Here is a 13145-nt window from a genome sequence, read left to right on the forward strand (position 1 = left end):
GCTATAAAGTGTTCCTCTATGCTTTTGCACTAAGTAGAATTTCTAAATGTGCCATTACAAATAAAGCAGATTCAGTATGTTAAATTCTGTATGCTTCAAACAACACAATCAGCTAAAGCATACAGAATTTTGTGTTCCGTCTCATGAAAAGCTTTGTGTAAAATGGAGTTCTGTAATACCTGTTGTCTTAAGTTGCAGCTCATAACAGTAATGACAACCACAATAGGTAGTGTTTCCTGGGAATTCATTACCAGTTGGTGTCCCTTCAGTAAGATGAAAAGCAGCTTTATTTTACTGTGACCATCAGACCTTAACAGCAGCTTGGTGAGTTTATTATTTTCATTTGCGTGGCTGGGTTTTCTGCCATGTGTTTTCAATAACAACTTTCTCCCAAGGTCTTTGAATTTCAATTGCAAATAAAATATTGACAATGCTTTTAGATATATATGTTCTAACATTTTTCAGTGAGACATTATATGGGCCGTTTCCTGGTAATAACAACATAATAGGAGCTTGGTAGGATTTTCTTTTTTTTTTCTATCTGCAGGCTAGATTACCGCTATTTTAAATTGATAACTGGGGCCAGGTGGCTAATTATAAGCAAGATATGAATTGCATGCATATGTTTCCAAGGCAATGTTAGCCAGTGGCTGTTCAAGCATAAATTGCTTCCTATTACCACTTGTGATAGCAGGGATGGGGCCCAGTTCACCTCTGTGGGAACACAATGTGGCAGGACATTGCCATCATTACTCTTTCCAGTAAAAAAGGGCAATATTTACTCCATCACGACACCCCTCATCAATATTGCAGTGAGTAATTTTGTGGTGTTATTGAACAAAGATTAGGAATTCTCTCTCATACTGTTAAGTAGTATCCCCACAGAGGACTACTTACTTGGTGTGGAATATGCAAGAGATAATTACAGAGTTGGTAATATGGCCTCGAGGATAAAAAAGGGAATTGATACTTTGGAAACAAAAATGTAATTCCTCAAAGATCATAGGAAGACTTTCTCTCTAAACTTCAAATTCTCTAGCTGTGAAACAAGAAACAGACCTGAAAATCATTATTAGGTTGTGAAGTTAGAATGAGATTATTTGTGAGTTTCTGTTTGTTTATAAAAGGACAAGACAGAAGCTGATTACAGTATGGTTAAATTGTTACTAAACCTGGACAGAGAAAATGGGAAGGGAGAAGCCTGTGTCTAAAACTGTGACATGCTATTGTCAAAATAAGAGCTGTTTGGTGCCTTTGTTTTAATGTGCACTTGTTGATTTTCACTCCTCCTTTTTTCAAGGCATAGAAATAATGGTTCAGTCAAAATTACTTTTCTAGCAATTTGCTTACCACCTTTACATAACTCAAGAGACTACTTTGCTGATATCCTGCTAGACTCTGAATCTGTGGTATAATTCAATCGCTTTAATTTTATGAGAAAGAAGGAATCTGATAAAATCTGAAAGCAAAGGACAAGTAGTTCTTCTGTTAACATAGGTTTAAAATGTAGGTTTTCTGGCCAGAGAGAACCATGTCTGTTTTTTTATCAAAAGCTCTGAAAACATGGTCACTTCTTTTCTTGGTAACGCAGTTTGAATTGCTTTTCCTAGAATGGGAAATACATTGAGAAGGGTATGTCTGTGTGTTGCTTGAAGCCTTTTTTTTTTTTCCTTATTTTCTTCTTAAGCTTATGCTTTCTGTACTTTGCAAGAACAATGCTATGCAAGGGCTATTCAGCTATTCAGTACAGTCTGCTGGAATCAGCTCTTTAAAATCCACTATTCTAAGTTCTGTTCCCTATCTTCACTATTCCTCTTTTTAGGAACCTCATGAGCTGTATTCAGCATTCCTTCTTTTCATCCATCTACATTTAGACTTAGGAATCTGGGTCCTGGGATGTATTGCCTAAAAAACCAGTGTGCTGTTAAGCTGAGAGTGTGTCAGTGGTGCCGTGTTTTTTCATAAATAGAAATATGCCTCATCAGCAATCACATTCTTTCTGTAAGATTTTTATCCTCAAGTGGCATAAGTCTAGCATGCACACAGCACTAATACAAATTTTAAGACTTACCCACAGCAGAATTTCTTATCTTTCAGTATTAGAAGTGTAGTAAGGTATCATATTCTCTACATTTTCTTCATCCTATTCCTGTATCAGTGCACTCTAAATTAGCATACAAATTATTTAATCAGTGTTTCTTATTTTCCAAAGGTGGGGGACAGTTTAGCTTCTCATATTTATTATTTGGCTTTGTCTCAATAAAGTTAAACTGCAGGTAGAGAAGAGCATTGAATTGTTTCATGACTTAACGGGTGATGTATGTTTAGTGCTCTGTATTTCTGATGAGGTCTTAAGAATTCTCATTGGCATAAGCTTAAAACTAATTATAGGCACTTAACTGTATGATTTAAAGCTCTGCAGCAGCACAGCAAATACATTACAGGGGAATGACTAGCCAAATACTAAAAATGACTGTTTTGAACAAGGTAAGCATGGAGAATTGACCACACCTGCTTGCCACACAGATGCTGTGCCAAGGACAAGCTCAGAGGCGGCATCAGGAACTTGCAGCAGAGGGACACATTAAAGATTAATGTGTCATAAATTGCTAAAATAACCTAGAAAGGCTGTACAGCACTGTGCTTTATGTGAAAGAGTGTGGCATAGCTTAATGCAGATTAGGATATGATAAGTTCTCATAGTTAGTAATCAGCTCTTTTCAAGACAGTGTAAGCAAAGTGAAGAGTTTACCTTGTGCTCTGAAAATGAGAGGTTTGAAGGCTATATAAAATTAGTTCTGGTTTTGAAACCCCCTTGGCAGGTAGGTTTTTGAGGGTAGCATGCACAGCTGTTAAATAAAGAAGCAGTCTTTCTGGGTACATGCCATCTTTGAAAATCAGATTCCTTTTTTTCCCCAAGTTCTCCTTTGCTGATAGTTGAGCAGGTTGTTGCAGGATTTGGGTTTAATCCACTCATATAAACAACACAGCATTATTTAATATTCTGATCATTTTTCTTAATGATGGAAAGAGGTCTGCAGTACCTGGGGTCCACTAAAACCATTAAAATTCCCTGACTGGGATTTGTGGGTGTTACCCACCTAAAGACCTTCAGGCATTACCACACAGGTTAATCACATTTCAGAATACTCAGCCTTGTAGCTATTCTACAGGGGCACTAGGTTGCAGAAAAAATATTTACTTTCTTTCTTACTTAGGTATATTTGTTTTCCCTCATTCTCTGCCACATAACTAAGGAAAGTAAATCTAATGGCTAAATAATCTCTCACATTGGATTATGTTTTAGATTTCTTATCATCATCCATTGTGTAAGTATAATCTGACTCATCGGAGAACAACTATTATCAGATGTATATTTCTTTGAAGGTTATGGAAAAAGATAATAATTTATAAGGATTTCCTACATTATGAACTGTGCTTTACTCATGCCACACTAGATAAGAGCTAGTAGGGATTTTCTGATTTCCTTGTTTAATGTTTTCAACTGATTATTTAACATTTCTATGATTATAAATTGTGTTAGGTAGTAGAAACAGCACAGATCTGCAAAGTTTTATATAATGTTCATGTATTAAAGTTGAATGGGGAGGATATGTGTGGGCAGTAATACAGCAGAACAATTAACAAAACTGTTAGAGTTGCCTAGAAACTGGATCTGTATGAGATTGTGTTCTGGTGAGTTAGATCCCCAAGACTTGGGCACCTAATAATTTAAAATATTACCTCTCAAAATCCAAATCCATTAAGTTCCATTTCATCTTTCAACTATAGAAATTTCCTAGGTACCCCAGAGGTCTGCTGCCCTCCAGAGACAGAACTACCTGTGTCTTGATGGAGCTGAATTGCCTGCTATCTGTGCTATTCCCAAACGACAGTGGGATTCAGGGGGAAAAAAAAAGTTATTTTATCTGTTCAGTACTGTCTAATCCACCTCTTATACACTCAACACCATTTATTTTCATCTACCTTTTCTGTACTACAGAGGGAAATAGTTTTCACTGGTAGGGTGGGAGGTTTTGTAAAATAACTAACCTGCATTCAAAGTTTTGCTGCATATCAGGTACAGGAAGAACTTGCAGATAGAGTGTTTATAGCATACATTTGTGATTATTAATTGATCTTTTGCTAAAAAAGACACTCAGTTTGTCCTTAGTTTGCTATTTGTGGGTTTTTTTGGGGGAGGGAGAACAGACTATGCTCACCATTTTTAACTGCAAGATGAGGTTTACAGTTGTGAGTGGAAGTGGATTTATGTAACTGTATTACTTCTAAAGGGGATCCTACACACATCTGCTCCTCTGGTATTTTCTCTTAGCTAGGGCAGCCTGTTGATATTAATCTCTTTAATTGCCGAACACAGAGCCTAAAGGTGTTAGTTTGCAGCTGTCAGTTCTTCTGGGAAGAAAGACACTGTAGTTAGGGATAATGATGAAACTTAAACAGCTCAAGTAAAATGCAAATGAAAAGTAGAAAACATCCTATCCTTAAGAGACAACAGTATAAACTGACAAAACAGAGAAAAGGTGTAAAGTAGAGGTATTTATTTCTTGCAGGTGAGAGACTGATGTGTTGGCTTGCTGAGGTTTATGAAACAAACTTCATCTGAGATCCAACATCCTACAACAGAAGGCATCAGAACCAGAAGGAAGTTACTCAGAAGATCACAATATTTATTCCTGGGAAACCAGAGGAACAAATATTCTGGTTTATTTTTTTCCTTGAAAAATGTCCATTTGAGATTTCTGTGCATGTATGCAGGTTTTTCTCAGATCCATCTCTGGCCAAGAGAGGATCAACTGTATTCTATTTCAAGAGAGACCAGAAGCTCATGGAAACACTGAGCATAACACACAGCTAGAAAATTATATTCAGGAAAGGTAAGTATATAATATACAAAGATGACAAGCAAAGTTTAGAATCCTGACTTCCAGGTCAGACTATCTGGAAGGTATCACACTTCCTTAATTCACAAGAATATCTTTCCTTTTGAAAGAGCCACTGGTAGTCATATGACATATTTGCTTTTGCAGAACAAGAAACAATTTTTGCAATATGACCTGAAATCACTGAAAGTTACTTTGTATTTTTATACATTTTGTTTGCAACTAAAAATCTGGAGTTAGTTCTGGTTTGTGTTTGCTACAACTTTGGCTTTCTATTGTTAGAAGAAATTGCTCAAGCATTAAAACTGATTTCAGTATTTGCATAACAAATGTATGAGCAAAACTAGAAAATCTCATTTGTGACCTCAATATTCAGTCTCCACTTCAGTTGTGTCACTCAACAAACATGACACCATATAAAGGGGACTCATGTGAACTGTGCTCTCACTTCACTTTGACGCAGCAGGGTAAGTTGAATTTCCTTTTCATAAAATACAAGGAATTTCAGCTAGAAGGCAAATCCATTTCTTTTGATTTCTGTGGTCATATTTACATTTTAAAATTAAATTTTCCTTTATTAGTAATATTTCACTTTGCTTATACTAGCAATTTTACAGGATGAGGAGATGCCTGAAGGACAGTAGATAGTAATGACTGATGAAAGTCATTAAAAGTGGATTAAAACTGAAGAGCTGGGTTTTTTTCCATTTTGCTTTATAACTGATCAAGACTTTGACTCTGCATCATAATCCAATTATGAGCTGAATGCAGTAGTCATTCAAATGTAATTCCCTGAATGATGATCGTCAGCCAAAGAGGACATGTCATAATTGCACTTCCTTATCTCTGGGATGGAAGTATTCTCAGCCACCTAAGGTAGGTTTCTGTTAGAGACTTTAATAACCTGCTCTCTCTGAGTCCTTGGCCAGCATCTTCAGAGGTAACCAACAGCTTTCAATACAGCTCAAGATTCTTCAGATTCAACATGAAAAACTCAATAGCATTTTTAATACTGCACATGTTCCCACTTAAAGTGCAAGTTCTTGACCATGAGAAATATACTGCTATTGATTAAACAGATTCTATATGCTACAAGTTTACGACATAATTGATTCTTACGTTCAAGGGGATGTCCCACTGAATTGACTTTGATGAGACATTCCCCTGGAAAAACAAGTTGGTGTTGATGCAGTTCAAGAATAAACTCAAAACTCTTCTATGAGAGAATCAATCTGGAAGTTACAAACAATACTTCTTTTCTAAAAAAGCTCAGCCCATTTAACAAATGGTAATAAACTTATATTTTGATTCTGCTTGACATATATACTTTGAAACAAATACCTTTTTATAAGTGATGAACACAGTTGTTAATAATCTTGCAGCATTCAAGTCAGCTAAGGTTTTGTTTTCAGTTCTGAGTAGAGCTGGATTTAGAACATACTATGTGTCAATTTTGATTTTTATTTTTAAGGGTGAAAGTTTTTAAGAGAGAGTAGTACAGCATCCTCTCTAATTTATGCCAATAGAAAAGTGTAGTCATGCCTATTAAGTTACATATTTCGTATGAGTCAGCCTATCAAGATCACCTCATTAGAAATGGATACTAGTTCTGTCCTCTTGAACCTTGCTTTATAGTTCTTATTGTTTTAACTGAATGATGTCAATAACTGGATACCTCCATGCCACAGTAACTTATAGTCCTTCTAACTTATAGTCCTTCAAATCAGGGTTCATAACTGCAGTGCAGTTGTAAATCCACACTGTATAATTTCAGTGCTTTTTAGTCGTGATATCTCAGCACTAAGATTATAACCCTACTTATTGTTATATCTTAAAGGATAAAATAAGATGAACAGGCCTACTGCCAACCAGCAAAAATGCATTTTCTACAAGACTAACTCTGACATTTTCAAGCTTACGGAATTTTGTTCAAAACAAGACAGGAATGTCAATTGGGTTATAAAGTTTTGCCCACGTATAAAACACTATCAGTGTGTTTATGTCAAACAAATGTGCTTAAAGAGATCACTAAGTAGCACCAAAGCAGTCCAACAGCCTCTGTAACGGATTGTGCCTTTCAGGTTAGTACCATAAGCATCACTGAGTGATTATGGTCCTTCCAGCCAAATAATGGCTGAAGTGTGATCAGTTACATCCAGGCCCAACAGTTCTCAAGGATTAATCCAAGAAATAGTGATAACAAAAGGAATAATTTATCTTCACTACTCCCAAATGTGTGGCTATCATTCTGTAATGAGCATATCAAGCTGAATCAGACTAAAACCAGTTTTGTGTATAAGCTACGCAACGGTAGCAAAATAAATCTGGGAAATCTCTAACACCTAAACTATAGACTTTGTTTAAACAAGGAAATAATGTAAATTTTAAGAAACAATGAATGGAAGCAGGAAGTGTGCAATTATATAAGCCAATGCCTACAATTTCTCACGGAATCATTGCCTGACAAATGTGTGCGCTTCTTACAGCTGGCCTGAGCAATCATGTTGTCTTACTCATCCTACACACTCACAGCAGTAGCTGCTTTGTTAGTCACTTGCCATGCATTGAATAAATGTCCAGGAATTTCTGAACTACCTGATATCCCTGGAAGAGATGTTCTGAAAGGACTGCCACAGGTACCAGGTAAGTAAACTTTCCTTCTTACAACAGATCTTTGCCATGAAGGATGCATGACACAGAAGGATGTGCTCTCAAGGAAGCAGCTGTGTTGAGTAGAGGAAGGAAATCTGAGTGGAGGAAATAGACAGTTTATTATTTTTTTTCTTTTTCTAAAAGACAGGCCTCCTCTCTCTTCTGGGAGAAAAGGGGAAGTGAACAGGTTATCAATACTGTAACATGTATCTATTATATATATCATTACATTTTGCCATGCTTTTCCATTGATTTTCCAAATGAAATTTCTTCTTTCACAGGGGAAATTTTTTTCTTTTCTTTTTTTTTTTTCAAGTATAAAGACAATGTTATCCAATGTTCAAAAGTATAATGAAAGAATTCTGGCACGTTATTCTAGTGTTCAAAGATGGTATGTGGAAAAGTAGACTGGTAAGGAACACACATTGCACTGTGTAATTTTCCTTCCATGTAGAAATGTTTTGTCCAAGCCTGTTGACAAAGCTCAAGCACTATCAAAATTATTCATAAATTCTCTTTATTAGGTCAAATATGGGGGTTTTTAAACCAATTGTGAAGTGTGCTAACAGTTGCAACATTGCAACTTGGAGATGCAGCAATATTTTGTGGTTCTACATTGCTATTTGTTTTAGTTGGGAATAATGGAACATGACCATGGGATCACATTAGTGACTTCATTCTACATGTGGGACCTTTATTACACTTGGAAATTGATATGAAAAAGGAATCTCCAGTGCTTTTCAGTACTGCTTAAGTACACTGTTAGCAAGCAGAGCAGGATGGACTCTGTGATACTATCTATCTATGCAGAACCTTTCCCTACTAATGTTTATGTCTTGCATTAAAATAAGATCCCACTGTAAAAACACAAAGCATCCACTCTGCACATTAAAAAGAAAATGATATGGTGGCATAGGAAATGTTCCTTCCCCAAATCTCCCTTGTGCTTGTTAATTTAGTAGGATGAAATACATTCTTTTTTGCAAAATCAGTTTTCACAGACAAAAAAAATACTAGGAAAATATTTATTTTACACCAGGTGATGTTAAAAAAATATATATATTGCATGCTATTTAGTTCTGGAAAATGATTTAGTTTTATCAAGGTTTTATCATTCCTATCAGCAAAGCCTAGTTATGCTTGATTGTATAACTTTTATTTTTATCTGTATAGGTTTACCTGTTTCTCTGGACACTGAATGCCACAATCATTTAGTAAATTTGGAACACCGACTTTTCCAACTTGAAGCTGGTAATTCTTCCAATTGTTACTTTTTCAGCTCACAAACAGTGTTAAGTGCAAGAGGCAACATTAATTACAGACTTCTGACTTACAGCAGAGAAATTGCATTTGACAATGATACTGCAACCCAAAACTCTGCTTTCTCATCCAAAGCAGGAGAAATCAAGACTCCATTTTCATGGAGAAACAGATTTCTTTTAGCAACAGTAATAAATATTTATTAACATTAGGTTTGTTTCAAAACTATTGCAACTGATGTTGCACTTTCCACACAGTTCATGAGAATTCCTCGGTCTTGTACCAAATATTTTTATCTATCAGCACCCAAATTGTTGAGGGTGGTAAACTGTTTCATACTGAGAAAGAATTCACAAAAAATTATCACTTCTCTATTTCGCTTGCTCAAATTTGAAGTAAACCGAAACTTTTTAGAATGCACATTCAGTATAGTGGGGCTCATGTAACAAATGTTAGTGGGACATCCTGGTCTTGGAGACAAGGACAAATGGTCTCAGGCAGCATAACAGTACACTTAGGGAACAACTAGTGAACTGGTAAAATTTAAGACCTCTTTCTTCCTTCGTCATTTACTCTCATTTTTACCCTCTCTTTGTCTTACCACTTTTAATTTTCTCTTTATCTCTTCATTTCTTTCTTTGCTTTTTCATTATAGGCCACAGAAAATTTAAAAAGCTATGTCATTTTTTTCTTTTCATGTTTCAGTGTTTGCTTTGAATGGGAAAATAAAAGAAGTAGGAAAGAAAGTGTTTGCCACCAATGGGAAGAAAGTTGATTTTGCATCCGCACTACGGTCCTGTGAGGAGGCTGGAGGAACTCTTGCAACTCCCATGAATGAGGAAGAGAATAAAGCTATCATGGACATTGTGAAGCAGTATAAGCAATATGCTTACTTGGGCATTAAACACTGTGAGACTTCAGGCCAGTTTATGGATATAACTGGCAGGTCTCTGAGTTATACCAAGTGGCACCAACATGAGCCTAATGGCAAAGGGAAAGAAAAATGTGTAGAGATGTACATGGATGGGAGCTGGAATGATAAAAAGTGCAACTTGTATCGTCTCACAATCTGTGAATTTTAAAGAATGGCCTTTCAGCCACCTCAGAGTATGGAGACAATGAAATATCCTGTGTCTTAGGTTTATGACATTTCTGCAAATTTTCTGTATCTTAAAATCTACAATGAATCATATTGGGGTATTTTTTATCCTTAAAAAATGCCAAATGTCATAGGTGATTATCATAATTACAATGTGCTTAATCTGATGTGTTTCTCTCTTTTGGAGGGTTGGTAATACGTCAGAATTCATTTTTCATGGCAGACTGTCTCTGTGCCTTTGTGAGGGTTAGAGGAGAATTGCAAGGTTTGACCTAGGATATGGGAAAAATCTGAAGTCAAAATTGCCCAATGCTTCATAGTAGAAGCATTTCCAAGTACTTAATAGTTTCTGCTTTAAAAGAGATGCACAGAGTTGACTTCACTGGAGCAATTATGATCTCAGGTTTAGTACATTACTTTCAATTATAGACCTTGTGTAATAATTAAACACACACTGATTCACATCAACTTGTGTTTTATAAAAATATTAACAGTACCAGTTACAATTAATTCCCTTAGTTTCAGAAGATACTCTCTATAAACCATTAGGATAAATATTGCATTAGATCCAAGTAGACCAAGATATGTGTATAAAAACCTTACATTTTTTTTCTAAGCAGCACATTCCCTCAGAAAATGTGACCATTGCAGCATTAGGCCACCCATCCTTTCCCAGAACACTGAAAAAGCACTTAATCCTTTGGAAAAGCAGCTAAGAGGGGAAGTTCAGTCAGCTGAAACACAAATATCTCTACCGATGTCATGCCAAGCAACCACACAGATAGACCACAACTCTAATCTGATAGGACCAAGAAGCATCTTTTCACAAAATATGTTCACAGCTTGCTCAGTTTGGGTAGCTGCTGAGCAGGGGCAACTCAGGAGAGGACCATGAGTAGCAAATACTCACACACTTACCTGGCAGGGAGGGGTCCTGGGCTCATCCATTTTCATTTTCACATCACCTGAGGGGGAAAATAAAAGGAAACACTAGCATTAAAAAAATATGCATAAACACTTAAATATCCTCCTCGTTCCCCACACTTGGCTCTGTAGAAAGTCCCTAGAACGCTGGACTTGACTCTGGACAGTGTTATTCCCTGGCCTGCAGTGAGGAGAGAGATGGGATCTATTCACGTGGTCATTTCAAGTCCTGTCAAGTAGGAAAAGTTTAGCACCTTCAGGCACTTTTGGCAATGAATGATCCATGGCCAGGTTTCATGCAGCACTCCTGCTGATCAGAGAGCAGACAGGCATTCTGAAACAGAAAAAAAGACACTCAATACTATGTTGGATAGATTTCAAAGCATGAACCTGCTTTACAAAGTAACTTGCTTTGACACCTATGACCATGATATAACTTCAGCCAAAAGTTTCAAATGGGAAGGGAATAGATTATGCCATGGCAAAAATTCTGATTCTAAGGTTACATTGAGAAAAAGTAAGGCTAAATTAGTACCTTTTAAGCTCTGAGTGGCCGCACCAAAACTTCTAAAAAGAATGGAAGATTTACTTAAAACTGCCTGTTAAATTTTCACTTTTAGTTTATTATGGTTACTTTCAGTAAGTACATCTTGCTATTAATTTTGGAGTCTTTTAACCATGCTGATTCTTTGTTAGAACAAGGTGATTAACTGTCTCAAAGAAGCATCAGGTCAGAGAAGGAGACCCCCTCCCAAGAAAAAGATATCACAACCAACATGATTTTTACTACCTGAACCGGATCTCCAACTTGTTTTGGATTATCCTATTCCTTTGTTTAATTTCTAGCATATTGGCTGACTATAGCCATCTCTTGTTAAAATCCTTAATATGTAAAATCTTACAAATGGCTTCACACAATATAACTATGTCTAAACAGATTTAGACTTCAAGGCACTTGGGTTTTTTTAATCCAGATAAGATTTTTTTTTCAGTCAAAAGCAGTATAATAAGAAAAGCATCTAGGCCAGCTTGTATAGTCCGATTTATTTCTGCTTTAGCCTGTACTATTGAAAAAAGAAAAAAATGTTGCTTAAAAATGAAAACTTCATAGATCCAGTCAAAGAGCAGCTATGCAGCCCTTTCCCCTTTACAGTTCACACTGGGTCTGTCACATTTTGGTTGGCTGAATGAAACACCTGTTATTTTCATAAAATATCTCCATATAACATTATACTCAGCTCTTTTGCTACTCTCTGGCCTTTCTCTTTTCCCACTCTGACTACAATTGTTACCATAGTATAGTTTATTTAACAGTAAGACCATGGACAAAACATTTATCGATATTTATTTCAGAGAGAATTCTCTCTGGCTCAGAGTGATATCTTTTGTAACAGTATAATATAATTAGTTTCTGTAGCTTAGAAATACTATTAACAATTTTGAACACTCAGAAACCTCACACCAGGCCCCATCAATCCCTACCACATGTGAAGATTTTTTCTGTGGCTTCCTGATTTGATTTTTGTAGAAATATTTTAAAGAAAGAAAAAAGCATCTCCCATGGTTCTCAAGGAAAATTGATTTCAAAATCAAACTGGACATAACTGACAGAATGCAACACAGGCTGGCAGGGCTACCTTGTCTTATATAAATTGTGAGCTGAGTCTCTTTGAATTATTTATTTTATTTTTTAAGACAAGTTTAAAGAATAAAATTACATTCTTATTCTGTTCTTTGCCAGAGAAAAAAAAAGTACTTATATGGTGGAAAAACACCAGTGCTTGCTGCTGTAATATCCCTGTAGTACCACAAAGTAGGGAAAAGGTTCATCTATGTTTTGCATTTATTTGCAGATTTTCTTTACAAAAACAGTAAGTGCAAATGGGAGGAGAATATTTGTCACTGGGAAATTTGTTGGCTGCTTTTGAAACCGCACTGAGAAGTGATAGAAAGACTAATCACCTTATTACTGTTCCTATGAACCAGAGGAAAACAATGTTCTTGGGACTATTGTGTAATGGTATAAGTGACATGTTTGTCTGAACCTCAGAGGCTCTGATTGCAAGGATTTACCAGAAGTAGAAACGCAGTGTTAGAAAATCCTATTAACCTGCAGTTATACAAACATACCTGATTTTAAAACACAATAGATACAGGATTCCAGGAAATTATAGTAGCACCTAAAGAATTATAAGGGGACTTGGATTTTATTTGAAGTACCTGTTAGGAAACCAGGGTTTGGCAGAATTTGGCTCAAGACTGATAAGTCAGGTGTGATGCCAGGTGAAACCCAGAATGAAACTCAC

The 13145-nt window shown here is 36.1% G+C and overlaps 1 protein-coding gene across 1 annotated transcript; it reads left to right on the top strand.

Moving 5' to 3' along the window:
- Positions 1-5532: 5532 nt before the first annotated feature.
- On the top strand, positions 5533-10312 carry SFTPD (surfactant protein D). The gene is made up of 3 exons (XM_071564177.1): positions 5533-7547; positions 8730-8807; positions 9522-10312. Exons 1-3 carry the CDS (start codon positions 7406-7408, stop codon positions 9896-9898), a joined length of 597 nt encoding a protein of 198 aa, XP_071420278.1. The 5' UTR covers positions 5533-7405; the 3' UTR covers positions 9899-10312.
- Positions 10313-13145: the final 2833 nt, after the last annotated feature.

The sequence above is a fragment of the Pithys albifrons genome, chromosome 9, assembly GCF_047495875.1.
Source record: "Pithys albifrons albifrons isolate INPA30051 chromosome 9, PitAlb_v1, whole genome shotgun sequence".
NCBI lineage: Eukaryota > Metazoa > Chordata > Aves > Passeriformes > Thamnophilidae > Pithys > Pithys albifrons.